This window comes from Cheilinus undulatus, linkage group 10, assembly GCF_018320785.1.
Source record: "Cheilinus undulatus linkage group 10, ASM1832078v1, whole genome shotgun sequence".
Taxonomy (NCBI): Eukaryota; Metazoa; Chordata; class Actinopteri; order Labriformes; family Labridae; genus Cheilinus; species Cheilinus undulatus.
In genome coordinates, this window is record NC_054874.1 from 10,768,137 (window position 1) to 10,782,305 (window position 14,169).

Sequence of the window (14,169 nt, forward strand, 5' to 3'; positions counted from 1 at the left end):
CCAAAACATTTGAGTTAATGATGCATGTCTTCTCTTTTTTTTTTCACATATTATTCCATTTACACAACAGTTGTTGGTATGTTTATCGTTGACTGTAGGCACTTGCCCATCACCAGTGAGTCAACAAGTGACACACTGGAGTCACTGGCATTTACGATAGATAAGCAGTGTTTTTCAAAAAAAACCACCCGACTATCTTAATTATATTACTTAGCTACTGATTTGAATATAACGTGGAAATAATCGCAACTACAGTGCATTCTGAAAGTATTCAGACCCCCTTCACTTTTTTATTTTGTAATGTTGCAGGCTGATGCTACAGTAAAAAAAAAAACAAAAAAAAAAAACATTTTTTATTCTCAGAAATCTACACTCAGTACTCCACACAGAATCTCTGGAGCTCAGTCAGAGTGACCAGGCCGGTGCTGCTGATTTTATGTAGCCTTCCCCAGATCTGTTCCCGTCTCTGAGCTCTGCAGGCAGTTCCTTTGACCTCATGGCTTGGTTTTTGTTCTGATATGCATTATCATCTATGAGGCCTTCTATAGAGAGGTGTGTGCCTTTACAAATCATGCCCAGTCAATTTGATTTACCACAGGTGGACTCCAATAAAGGTGTAGAAACACCTCAGCAAAGATCCAGAGAAATGGGAGAAGCTTGGGCTAAATTTCAAGTGTTTTTTGCAAAGAGTCAGAATTAGGGCCGGGCAATTAATTACAAATTAAATCAAACCACAATATGACCTGCTGCAGTTTTCAAATTGCAGACACTGCAATATTTCCTTAACCTGAAATGTGTCAAAATACCGATTTGATATTATTATTTTGAAGCAGAATGGTTTTTTTTTTCTACACATTATATAAGCATGGAACTGTCTTTTTTATGAGTAGTTCCAAAAAATCCAACTTTTCTTGCTCATGTATATGATTTTCTTAATCAAAACAAGAATAACATAAAAATTATCATCCCAATCAGTATAGCAATCATCAAATGTGCTATATGAGCCAAAATCACAGTTAGATTGTTTATGAATATTTCATCCCTAGTGTTATTTATTTATAGTGCTGGTTATAATATAGAATTATTTGTTGCCTGAATTTTTTTGTACAATGCATAAGATGAGAAACCTAGAAAATAATTGAAAATTAAATCGCAATTACAATATTGGGGGGAAGAAATGGCATCAAGATTATTTCCACAGATTGATCAGCCCAAGTCTGAAAATTTATTTCTGTGATACTCCCATTTTTTTTATTTTAATACATTTGCAAAAAAAAAAAAATCCAGAATACTGTTTTCACGTTGTCACAGATTAATGAGAATAAAAGTTTTTTTTAACTGTAGTATCCCGCTGCAACATAAGAAAATGTAAAATTTTTGAAGGGGTTCTGAATACTTTCTGAATGAACTCTAAGCAGGAGAAAATTACGTTGCTTAGTGACATTGGTGTTTTGGTTTCTTATTCTAAAATCGCCCCTGAAACAAACAAACAAACAAGAAGGCATGAAAAGCTTTACATGGGTGACTTTCATCAGGGCACAGGGTCAAAACCAGGGCAGTGAGCCTATATCAAATATGGGTCAATCATTACAAACTCAGTGTCAATATGATCAATATTTGGCTTCTGTATCATGACAAACTGTTCATACGTGTTTCTCAAACTTTATTTTCTCCAAGGGAATACATTTAGTCATTTCTGTAAACAGCTTTGACAAGGATGGGGTGCAGTCTTATTTCACAATATAATTACCTAAATTAGATATCTCAAGGTTGAATGGAAAGAGACTCCTGTAATAGACAACAAAGGGCCTTAATGGCCGGTGTAGTTGCGCTCAAATTTTTTAAAGTTGCATCTAAACTTGCGCTCTGTTTGCACCCATGGGTGTGTTCTTAAAATGTGGAGTGGTCAGGTGCAAAGCTGGTGGGCTCCTATCCATTGGTCCTTAGACCCCCTAAAACCTGGTCTGAAGGACTCATTAATAAATGGACTGATATTGACTGAGTTTGTTTTGCTCGTGCAGGTTGTACTGGTTCTCCACAGTTTTACATCAGGAGCAGAAGCCCATCATCCCCAGGCCATTTACTTGATTGTAGAGAAGATTTAGCTTTCTTTATTTGACTGTCTGTCAATGGGGCATCTTAATATTCTTACGTAACTTTATAGTGGAAAAAAATCCATCCAACTCTGAGTTAACTGAGGATTTGAGCAAAACTGGGAATAAAATTGTTTAAACACATTTATTTCTTTAGGGTCCGAGGTTATGTTTATGTTGTTTTATTGAAGAGGATTTATTGTTTTTGAACTTTCCTCTTTAAAGCTGCCAGGCTAAGACCTTGTCTGCTTTGTCTCTGAGTACCTTTGTTTAGATCCTAGAATGCCTCTTTCTGATCTGTAGATATTTTTAGTTGTATATTTAGTTTTGTATTGACTCAAGAGCATTATACTTCTTCACAGCTTGATGATTTGTGTTTTCATTCTGGAAAAATACCTCCTTAACCAGTTCCTCTACAGTAGTTATACTGGCATGATTCAAAAATAAATCCTTTCCTCCCGTAGCAAACACAGCTCTCTTTCTCTCTGAGCCACTCTCTTTGGTTGTTTGGTATCCTGATTCATGTTCTTTTCCCTAGTGATGATGTGTAAACATCAGATTTTAGTTCTGCCCTCCCTTGAACTTTCCACTCTCACTACCACGAGGGGATCATGGGAGGGAACTTTTCTGCTTACACATTAAGTTTGCATGATCTCAAATATTTCTGGCTTCATTTATGACCTAAAATAATCTGTAAGAAAATTATGATCCTTGGCATTTTTAAATGGTTTAATCTTTCTTTTTTTTTAGGATGATTAGCTGCTTTGAGATTCCCAAATAGCCCACAGTTGGGTGGCCCTTCTGGCATTTGCCCAAATTCCAGATTACTGGTCAGTAGACAGACTGGAGTTAGCGACTAGCTGGGGAACATGCTTCATCATTTATGGGAGAGAGCAAGTTTTAAATGGCAGGAATTGGTGCAGATGTAAATTTAGCTGGAAGCCAAGTGAAATGGGGTTGTTATTTTTATTTTATGTGCATTTTTGGTGATTTTTGAAGATTTGTTGGACAGAAACTGATAGAGATCATGAAAGCTGCAAGCTATTGATATGCTATGTTTATATGCCAAACTACAGTTAAAGCTTAATAAGGAAAGATGACTGGACTACTGTCCTTATCCCAGTATATAAGCAGCAAAGAATATATAGTTCATCCAGGAAGTATTCAGACCCCCTTTACTTTATTCAGTGGTGTTATCCTGATGCTACATAATCATAAAAAAAAGGTAGATAGAAAAAAGACAGCAGTTTTCAGCTAAAATAACTGTTTGCTGCTTACCCTCTAATTTTTGTCACTAGTGTGGACTTTCTATAATTCAGTGGCTGGAACAGCAGAGACTTGCACTGTCTGTGAAGTCACATGACCACCCTCTACAGTCCAAGTGAGGGTACGGGTGTCTGTGGAAACGGAAACTATTCTGGGGTTTAGCATACTGAACCATACCAAGCCGTACTAAACTGGTGGATCACGAAGCTCTGTCTAGTGGGTTGCAAAAAAGTACCTAGAAAATAAATATGGTGAAACGTCTATGATTTGCAGAAAATTTTTCAGTAAATTCAGTAAATTTTAGTACCTGCCTTAAGATTTCAGCTAATTTATCTCCTTTTCTTTGGACAACAAAGCTGTTTTTCCACAGAAAGGAAATTCCAAAAAATATTTCCCAAATTTCCAGACTGTATCAGGGAAATGTGGTAAAACAGGATGAACAGGTGCATCTCAATAAATTATAATATTATAAAAAGTTGATTTATTTCAGTATTTTAATTCAAAAGTGAAACATGTATATTATATAGATTCACTACATGCAGACTGATATATTTCAAATGTTTGTTTCTTTTAATTTGAATGACTCAATATCTCAGATAATTACAATATTGTGAAAAAGTTGAATTTTGGAGACTCATGGTTTCACACTCTCTCAGTCTGGATCAGTCGCCTACACAATCATGGGGAAGTCTGCTGACTCTACTGACATCCAGAAGACAATCACCGACACCCTGCACAAGGAGGGTGAGACTCAAAAGGACATTGCTAAAGAAGCTGGCTGTTCACACAGTGCTGTATCCAAGCACATTAATGCAAAGTTTAATGTGGAATTTGGTTAAAAAAAAAAAAAAGGGGGGGCGGGGGGCACATGCAACAGGGAGAACTGCCTTGAGAGGATTGTGAAATGAAGCCTATTCAAGAATTTGGGGGCGCTTCACAAGGAGTGGACTACAGCTGGAGTCAGTGCTTCTTGAGCCACCACACATAGAAGGATCCAGGACATGGACTACAACTGTTGCATTCCTTGTGTCAAGCCACTGGAACTGGACTGTTGCTCAGTGGTCCAAAGTCAGATGAAAGTCAATTTAGCATTTCATTTGTAAACCAAGGTCTGAGAGTCTGGAGGAAGAGAGAAGAGGCACAGAATCCAACTTGCTTGAGATCCAGTGTAGTTTCCACTGTCCATGATGGTTTGGGGAGCCATGTCATCTGCTGGTGTTTCATCAGGTCCAAAATCAGCACAGCTGTCTACCAGGAAGTTTCCATGCTTTCCTCTGCTGACCAGCTTTATGGAGATGCTGATTTCATCTTCTAGCAGGACTTGGAACCTGCCCACCCTGCCAAAGGTACCAACACCTGGTTTAGGGACCATGGCATCACTGAGCTTGATTGGCCAGCAGACTGGCCTGACATAAACCCAATAGAGCAGTGGTTCTCCACTGGTCTAGCCTCAGGACCCACCAGTTTCTTCATTGGCAATTTGAGACCCAAAACTAAAGACAAACAAACAAACAAAAAAACAAAAAGTATGTTTATTAAATGAATAATTTAGCAGTTTGAATATTGGATAGAGCAAAATATATTACTGCAAAAACTGACATAAAAACAAGTTGTTTTTGCAAGGACAGGAGACAAATTAGTTTAAATATTGAGAAAACATTGACATTTACCCATTATCATGATAAAATGCAGTAAAATAACAAGTCTAGATGCATGACCACTAAGGACTGAAGTGCTTCTCAGACTTTATGACACCATTTTTTTTCCCAGACACTGGTCACGACCCATTGGAAACAGCTTTGTGACCCACTTTTGGGTCCCGAACCACCAGTTGAGAACCACTCCCATAGAGAATCTCTGGAGGAAGATGAGAGACACCAGACCCAACAATGCACAAGAGCTGAAGGCCACTATAAGGGCAACCTGGGCTTCATAACACCTCAGCAGTGCCACAGACTGATCGCCTCTAGCTACACTGCACTGCTGCAGTAATTCATGCAAAAGGATCCCCGACCAAGCATGAGTGCTTTTCATACTTTTCAACATTTGTGTGTTAAAACCCATTTTATTGGTTTTAAGTAATATTCTAATTTTCTGAGATTTGGGTTTTGTTAGCTGCAAGCCATAATCATCAAAATAAAAACACTTGAAATATGTCAGTGTGTTCATAGCTTCACTTTTTGAATTGAATTATTAAATTATTGAAATATTAACTTTTTGATGATCTTCTAATTTATTGAGATGCACCTGTTTGCCTGCATCTCCTTATGTAATAATGTACTTTTTAAACATATCTGTTTTGCCCTGTCTCTTTGCTCATTTTTTTTTCTTTCTTTTTTGCAATTTAAAACTACAACATTTGCCGTTAATTGAATTTGAGAGCTGGAAGTTTTTTTAAATTTTGAGACATGATTTCTCTTAAGGAGCTGTTGATGGGTCCTGATGCCTAAACAGTTGAGAACCATGGTTTTAGATCATCCATCTAAGATCCAGACAGCTCTACTTAACTACTAATAAACTCCCTTTAAACATCGTGTAAGGGTACTCGACAAAGCTAAACCGTCTAAATGATTCTAAATAAAAGAATCAGAACATTTTACAGATGGCACCTGTTGTTGTGTTCATCCTGGCTTCTGCCGTTATTCTAAACACGTCAATTATAAAGACAGGGCTTGAAGCCTGACGGCACCATGCTGTGCAGCCAGTGGATGGGTGAGTGAGGTTGCACATTTAGGATTGGTTGTATTGAATGTCACAAGACAAAGAGAGCAGCATTTCTCAGGAGACTGGCAGCTGTGTGCCTCACAGTATGTGTGTGTGGGAGAAAAGGAGAGAAAACAAAGGAAGGAGGAGTGAGGGATCAAAAAGAGAGAGAAAGGGAGAGACAGCAGACAAATAAACCGTAAATGGGTGAATGTGTTAGCTTGTTTACTTTTGCTGCATTCTTGGGGACAATACCGTCCTATCAGATTGACTACTGAGGCCTGTCTGTGGACAAATAACACAACCGTGACAAAGGCTGGGTCTCAGAGAGTTCTCCATGTGGCAGTGCTGCTCAGATTGCCGCCCTGAGGCTCGGATCCATCCTGATTTGCGTAATCATTCCTTGGGTTGGAGCAGCTGATCGACGTGCTTCTAAACTACTCTGTGACTTTCTCTTTTCCAGAACTATCAAGCCTTCTTCGATGCCAGAGAGGACAATGCTGTGTATGCGTTTCTGGGTCTGACTGCTCCCCCGGGCTCAAAGGTAATCTTATGAACACACTCTGCTATCTGGCCTTTCTTTGAACCACATTCCTACAGCTTAACCACGTTTCCTGTAAAATTAGCTTTTGTGCCTGGATATATATTTATCCACACAGTGTGAATTTCATACAGAAAACACAAATATTACATAATACATCTGTTCTGATATCCAAACACCCAGACAGGCCCCTTCTGCTTTTCTCTCGCTCATGCACACTGGCGCCTCGTCTCTGCCACAACAGGAAGTGCAGGAAGGTGTGCCAGTTACCATGGAAACAAAGGGGTTTTCCTGCGTGCTGTGGAGGGGGACACATAAACCAATATCCTCCATTTTAACACTCCTCCTTTCTTCCTCTCTGTTTCTGTTTCCATCCAGGAAGCTGAGGCTCTAGCAAAGAAAGCACAGCAGTAGCCGTTTTACACCCATCCTACCTGAGACCTCAGGCCTAGACCTTTCCCCAGACCTGGACCCAGACTGACCTGAACCCGATCCAGGAAAAAAGAGAAAAGATTTTCCTCAGCTTATGAATATGTGTACGGTTTTGTTTAACTTTAAAAAATTTTTTTTTTTTTTAAATCTATGTTCAGTTGTGCCTTGCCAGCTGTCGTGGATGGAGGTACTACACCAGAGCATTATGGGTAATTCTTAGCTGCTCTGCTTCCTCCTGTTAACCTCAGCCTGCCAGTCCTATTGGCCCGATGACTTGTCAGTCATCCATTAGCATTGCTGTGTAGTCTCACCCAACAGACACGACAAACTCTGCACACTTTGAAAATTCAAACCAATGTCTGTCATTTAGCCAGCAGAATATAATCTATGTGTGAAAAATGCATCATCTTCATCCCAATCTTTCAATCCAACATTTAGCAAAAGTTTTATCTGTTGAATCCTGGAAACATTAAGTCACATGCTGTGCTCCTGCCGTTCATATAATCATCAAAACTGCAGCACCTTCTTTAACTTTTACAATTCCTTACTCTATGTTTTTATTTACCTTTTGTTGTCTTAATGCTATTTTAATGGCAAACTTTTTATACAAAATGATGGATGTTTAGAAATCATAGTAAAAGCCAAATTAAAATCCTGAAAATGATTTAAAAGTGACATTTTTGTTTGCTGTAATTGTTTATAGAGGAGAGCGACAGCTCTTTCCTTTAGCTAAAAGCATCCCGTTTTTCATTGTGTTGGTAATTCCTGTCTTGCATAACTTGATACCTTCCCTTAAATAGAATTAAAACAAGACTGCAAATAAATTGCAATCATTGTCAGCACACTGTGTTGTTTGTCATGGAACAAGAGTCAAACTAAATTGGACTGAAATCTGCCTTCTCATTATATACAGCGGTTTTTTTAATGCACAATAAATGATATTAAGTTTACAGGATCTGGCTAATCTTTTATTGAACTTTAGCTGCTTTAAAACAGTTGTTCTCTCCAAGGGCTCACCAGCAGTTTTTTTTTCTTTTTTTTTTTTGCAACTATTCAGTTATTTACAAAATGAAAATCTAATGTTATACAGTAGCAGAAAGCTCTGATTCTCAGGATTTTGACCATGTTAACAATATCAGGATAAAACCACCACAGCATTAATGCATTTCAGTCAGGAACACTCTCATCATACATTTAACTATTTTATTGCAAAATGGATATACAGTTTTATTTTAGAAGATGCTTCCTTAGTTAAGCATGCTTTGACTTTCCAGGGAGAGCATGGCTAGAAATCCCCATATGGATACATATATTTATGAAAATGCATATTGAATACAATAAATCTAGTTCAAAAGCAATTAATCCAAAGTAGCATGAATCTGAATATGAGGGTGCAACAAGCTTTATGCTATAAAGGAGGAGGCTGGGGTGGAGGAGGTTAAGCTTTTCCAACAGCCGAGTGGTACATCAGCATTAATGCAAGCAGGGATTAGTGAGAAGTATGTCATATTTAAATACATCGCTGTGTTGAGAGAAAGAGCTGGGAATATGACTAACACTGAGCTTTATTTGTCAGACAACAAACATGCAATAAGAGAAGTGACACACCTCACCATGTGAAGCTCTCCTGTTCTCTCCTGACCGGAATATTCCATCAGAACAGTCCTGCTGCATCAGAAAGAGATCACACAATCTAAATCCAGTCAAATATTTAGTCCAATGTTTTTCAAAGTGTGAGGCGGGGTACCCTGGGGGGCGCCATGGGACTTCAGGGGAGTAGCAGAACTATAAACCAGAAAAAACATGGTTTGCTTTGCTAACTTCTGCTCTGTGTGGGGCAAAATGGACAGATTTATAGTGACCATAGAGACTATATTATAAAGTTGACTATTAAAGTCAGGTCTTTCCTGCATTGGTCCTAAGAATTCTCAACAACACAGTGTTTAATTAGCAAAGATGTACAAGCTAATGAAAGCATAAAGCTGTGTAAACCCTGGGGTTGTATTGAGACAAAGCATTAAGTCTAGTTACCCAATCTAGCACAGCAAACACTAAGACAGGCTCTGCAAGTGCAGGTTTTTGGCACCGACAGTGATCAAAAGCAAGTACCAGGCAAGGCTAAAGGTGGAAGATGATCTGCATTTATGTAATCCTGCATCATGTATAGATGCAAAATCACATTTCACACTAAATTAGAGCTTAGAGCAAAATAAACAGGTGGAACTAAACATGCTGTGATTGTGAAAAGGTAAAGGAAGAAACACAATCAAAGCAGACCTACAGAATCCATACATGGAAATGGAAACAAATTATTTTACACCATCTCCCTTGATAACAGAAACATTTTGGTGCTTTTCTAGGGATATCAAGACATTGACATTTTATTATTGTGGGGAAACCAGATTTGTTATCTCAAATAAGTCCACAAACTAACCACCACAAACAAAAGGAAACCCAAAGATTGTTAGGGTTAGGCACCTGAACCCACAGGATTAAAGTAAGGGGGATAAAATTGAAAATAAACCACCACAAACTAAAGAAAAAAACCCAACAAGAGTTGCTATGTCACTTCCCACCCCATGGTCAAGGTCAACCCACTGCAGAGGTCTGCAACAGATGAGTCCAAAATGCCTGGGTTAGGATTAGGACCTAACCAGACCTTAGAGGTCTGCAGCAAGATGCCTCTCCACAACAGGACTCTACCAAGAACTAGCATCCCGGCCAAACTTAGAATCTGAGGAGAACCACCTTGGTAAGAGAAGTGACCATCACTTCCTGCTCTCCAGAGTGACCACAGCCTTTTAGGTGAAAACAGGCCCCAAGCCTGAATGGTGGAGAAAATGTTGGTAGCAATAGACTTAAACATTATTGTGTTCGTTTTGTGCTTCTGGATATTCAAAAACCATAATCTACAATATGTTTTTCATCCTCAAATGATGGAGGAATGTAAAAGAAGAACTCTGTGGCTTTGGGAGGAAACTAGAGAGGAATGGCCCGCATCAAGACCAACTTTCATGTTCTACGGTATCCACTAGTAAACAAAGAACATGCCTCCATGTCTGTCCAGCCTCGCTAAAAGTGATGGGAATTGCAGTTTTTTTTCGAGGTCAGATTGTGTCCAGTTTAGTAATAAGAGCAGGTTTTAATTTGGTACCCTTTTGGCTTTTTTTTTTTTTTTTTTTTAAGATTTATTTTTGGGCATTTTTGGGCCTTTATTAGATATAGGAGGACAGTGGATAGAGTCAGAAACAGGGCCAAGAGTGGGGGAGAGACATGCGGTAAAGGGCCTCAGGCCGGATTCGAACCCTGGTCGCCTGCGTACATGGGGAGTGCCTTTGACCACTAGGCCACCTGCTCCCCCTTTTGGCTTTTTTTATGTCTTTAAATCACCAACATAAATGGAAAAAGGGGAACCCACTCTCCCATCTCTATCAAAAGAAGCTAGCTCTTAGAACTGCCTTATCTGCAAACAAAACATCACAACTCTGAGTTTTTATTTCAATTTAACCAGTAAACAACAAGATATACTACTAAACAGTATATCACTGTGACCTTTAAAAAGCCTTTTAATGACAACACAAGGGATTAAAGATGGACAATAGCCTCTTAGCTTGTGGCTAATATGTCCTTGTTCACCACCATCGCCAGTGGCTCCATTGCCCACAGCATCTAGGGATTGCAGGCCACAGAAATAATATGTGGGCTGTTGTTTGCATCTAAGGCGGGTAAGAGAGTACTGATGAGTACTGTAAGTGAGTACTGAAGACATGTTATTGCATTGTATGGAACTACGTACCAAAGCACCTGGTATCTGAACATCCAAAATGTATCGTCAGTGAAAAGTGTGAACAACCTTAGCTCTATGGCTCATCTCTACCAATCCAGTCTTGTAAACCTGATGTGGTGATATGGGAACTTTGCTTAGTAACAGTAGGAGCTGGGATTCCACTTGTTACTCCTTTGTATCTCAAGTATAAGCATATTTTTGTGCTTTAAGCATCACCCTCCTGAGGCCCACCTTTGACTTCCTCCCAGCTGATTCTAAGGTAAGGCAGGGGTGCATCTCAGCCTTCATGCTCTTCAGTACCTGTATGGACTGGATAATGGGGCGAGTAACAGGCAACTGTGGAGTGTCATTTGGCAATGACGTTGCTGATGATGCTGTGATCCTTGCGAAGACTATAGATGCCCTTGTGGGGGTTCTTAACTTGCAGAGTGGGGAGGCTGAAGCGTTGGGAATGTGGGTCTCCTTGGACAAAACAAAGATCCAGGCATTTTTGGATACCTTGGATGCTGCCATCCAATCTGTGACTGTGAATGGTGAAAGCATGGAAGTTGTAGACTAGTTCACGGATCTTAGCAGTGTAATCCATAGATCTGCTGACTGCAAGGCTGAGATCGACCGAAGACTTGGACTCTTGCATGGGGCGATGGGTTTGCTGAGCAAGTCAGTGTGGCGTTCCCAGTGTCTAAGGATGGGGACAAAAGTCAGTCTTAGAACTTGGTTCTTCCGGGCTACCTATACTCTTGTGAGGCCTGGACACTGGCTAATGGCTAGAGGCACCGGCTAGATACCTTTGTGACAACTTCTCTTTGGCCCATTTTTGGCAAAACCGTGTGTCAAATGCTTCAGTGCTAAGAAGAGCAGGGACGGGAAGGGTCAGCTGCTTGACTCAGTCGGCAGCTGTGCTTCTACGGTCACCTGGCATGTTTTCCCGGGCCTGACACAGCTCACCACATACTAGGTGCCCAGGACCCAGCGTGCATCTTAGAGGGGTCAGCTGGGAGGATACCTGGAGAGGTGGGGCATGGGCCTGGCGCAGACTTGGACGATAGCAATCGGGAGGGCAGAGCGGGACAGGACCAAGGATGGCGAAGTGCGTCCCATACTTTACCTGACCATTGTGGTAAAACAAAGAACATCACTGATAGTTTGGATAAAACCAGTGGTCATAAAGATTTTGTCTTCTGGCCATTAGTTGCTGATGCCTTTAAATTTTAATTGTGCACCAAAGCTACCTTGTTCTAGTTTTCTTATCCCTCAGTTATCTTAATTTTTGTCTCTTTAAAGGTTGGTAACCAAAGAGGGTTCCTACTTAACAGTATATCAAGTACAGCTCAAACTCAACAATAATGCATTAGTTAGACTGTCTCATGTAGTTTATCATAATGTTTTGCACACAGGACTCATTAGTCTGCAGTACACTGACTATAAATAGCTTTCTGTAAAAATTCTTTTTGACTTATTACATATATTCTTTATAACTAAGAATTAAATTAATCATCCTGTGATGTTGGCTCTTCTCTTTTCTCTGAACTGTGGTTTTCAGTCGATGAAGGAAGTGCGCCTGCTGGGGTGGAGGGGCCATTTCTCAGTTGCAGAAGTGAAACCAGCCACTAAAACTTTACATTTACAAAAGAGCTCTCCCATTTACCCTTCAGACAATCAAGCGTCACAAAGTCAGGTCAGAAAAAGAAGAAAAGTCAATTTATGCCATGTTGGGTGAAGGATTCCTCAGAGTGCTGCGTTACAGAGAGGAGAGAAGGTTCGCCTCAGCCCCCAAGCCAAAGAGCTCACAGACAAACAGTCAATGTACGGATTTATGCAGCGGTATCACTGACTCGGCCTCAGAGCAGTTCACAGAGTCAGCCGAAGCAGGTAATCAGCTTTATTTAACCTTTTATAACTGTCTGATACAAAGATATGTTTAGATGTATGCTCCAGGTTTCTGTACTGTAACTACACATCGTGTACTTCTCTTACTTCCTTTTTAAATCTTTTTATCCCTGCAACCAAACAACTACTTCTTCATTTTATATTTTTCAGACCCAAACCTGGACAAACCCGATTCTGACCAGTTCCAGGGACTAAAAGTAATACATCAAGGCCCTGCGGGCCTCTTAATCCCTGGCTCTTCACCTCTCCCTGCACTGGAAGCTGACTTTTGCTTAGAAGACTGTAGCCTCCTGGAACAATACCCAGACCTGCAGGTGGCCGACTCAGGCCGCATCTCACACAACCCACTGAGACCCATCATCACCCACAATCTCATTCCTGGAGTCTCAAATCACCCAGCCGTGCAGGATCCCCAAAGTGAGCCTGTGCCCTCGATATCAGACCAGGGTTATCTGGTGATGGGGGCCAGTGTCAGTTTGGACCTGCCAGGTTCAGCGCTGGAGCCCATGTCTAACTCAGTGCTGAACGGGCTTCTGGAAAAGCAGCTGGAGGAGGTGTACATGCAGCATCTGACTGACAACCTGGCTCGTTGTCACTCCCACCTTGGGCCCAGCCTACTGCATGGCCTGGTACCTCCGCTGCAGCCTTGCAGCCAGCTGGGAGGGCCCGACTCACTGGAGGCCAGTCTGGAAGGAGAACCAGGAGGAGACCGTGGGAAGAAGATCAGTTACCTGAGCACTCAGAACTTAGCACCCTGCTCATCTAACTTCAGCTCCCCTGTTCTGAGGATTTCAGAGGCTGAAAATGCTCATCTGTGAGTGCAGCCATGTGTATTTCCTGCAGCATGATAAAGGTGATGCTAAGGTAGTTTTAGTCCTGTTTTTTTCCCTTCCAATTCAGACACATACTCACATGAAACTGTGGTATTTAATTAAGAGGAGTTCAGTTTGTCAATGCATGCTTTCATTTGTGTTTTAAAAATGCCTTTGTTTGCTGAAATAACTCATATTTGCTTGCTTTTATATGCCACCTGCTGTTTCATTTTGGTACTACACCAAAATGAATCCACCTGACACAGTGCATCAGCGTTTATTCTAACATTATAAATGGGAGAGTGCAAACATTTTTTTTAATTTAAAAGAACTGTGAAATAGTGCATGCTAAGGAAGTCTTGTAAATAAATTATACTATTGACCTCTACATAATGTAAAACAAAGTTCTGGAGTATATGTTTGATTTGATATTTAGTTTTTTTATCTGGTTTATCAATCTCAGTTTGTGGTGAACTGTGATTTTGACTCTGCCTTTTGCCTCTGTTTTTTCTGCTGATTATTTCTCTGCCTTTTCTGAATCAGACTTGGACTTTATTAAACAACTAGCCCTTTTGAACCTCCCTCCAAGTCTTCATGCATCCTTTGTCTCTTGTACCAATCATCACGTGACTGCTATAAAACAAT

At 40.3% G+C, this 14,169-nt stretch overlaps 2 protein-coding genes across 2 annotated transcripts in view; both read left to right on the top strand.

Annotated features, from left to right (window-relative positions):
• sh3bgrl (SH3 domain binding glutamate-rich protein like) overlaps positions 1 to 7,985 on the top strand; it is a 29,264-nt gene extending 21,279 nt beyond the window's left edge. Inside the window, exons 3-4 of the mRNA XM_041796850.1 lie at positions 6,526 to 6,606; positions 6,982 to 7,985. Of these exons, the coding sequence (XP_041652784.1) occupies positions 6,526 to 6,606; positions 6,982 to 7,017 (117 nt within the window). The 3' untranslated portion in view covers positions 7,018 to 7,985. The remainder of the gene's footprint in view (positions 1 to 6,525; positions 6,607 to 6,981) is intronic.
• A 4,421-nt stretch (positions 7,986 to 12,406) lies between these two features.
• On the top strand, positions 12,407 to 14,106 carry si:dkey-237j10.2 (uncharacterized protein LOC568721 homolog). The gene is made up of 2 exons (XM_041797577.1): positions 12,407 to 12,694; positions 12,863 to 14,106. Exons 1-2 carry the CDS (start codon positions 12,532 to 12,534, stop codon positions 13,528 to 13,530), a joined length of 831 nt encoding a protein of 276 aa, XP_041653511.1. The 5' UTR covers positions 12,407 to 12,531; the 3' UTR covers positions 13,531 to 14,106.
• The last annotated feature ends 63 nt before the right edge of the window (positions 14,107 to 14,169 follow it).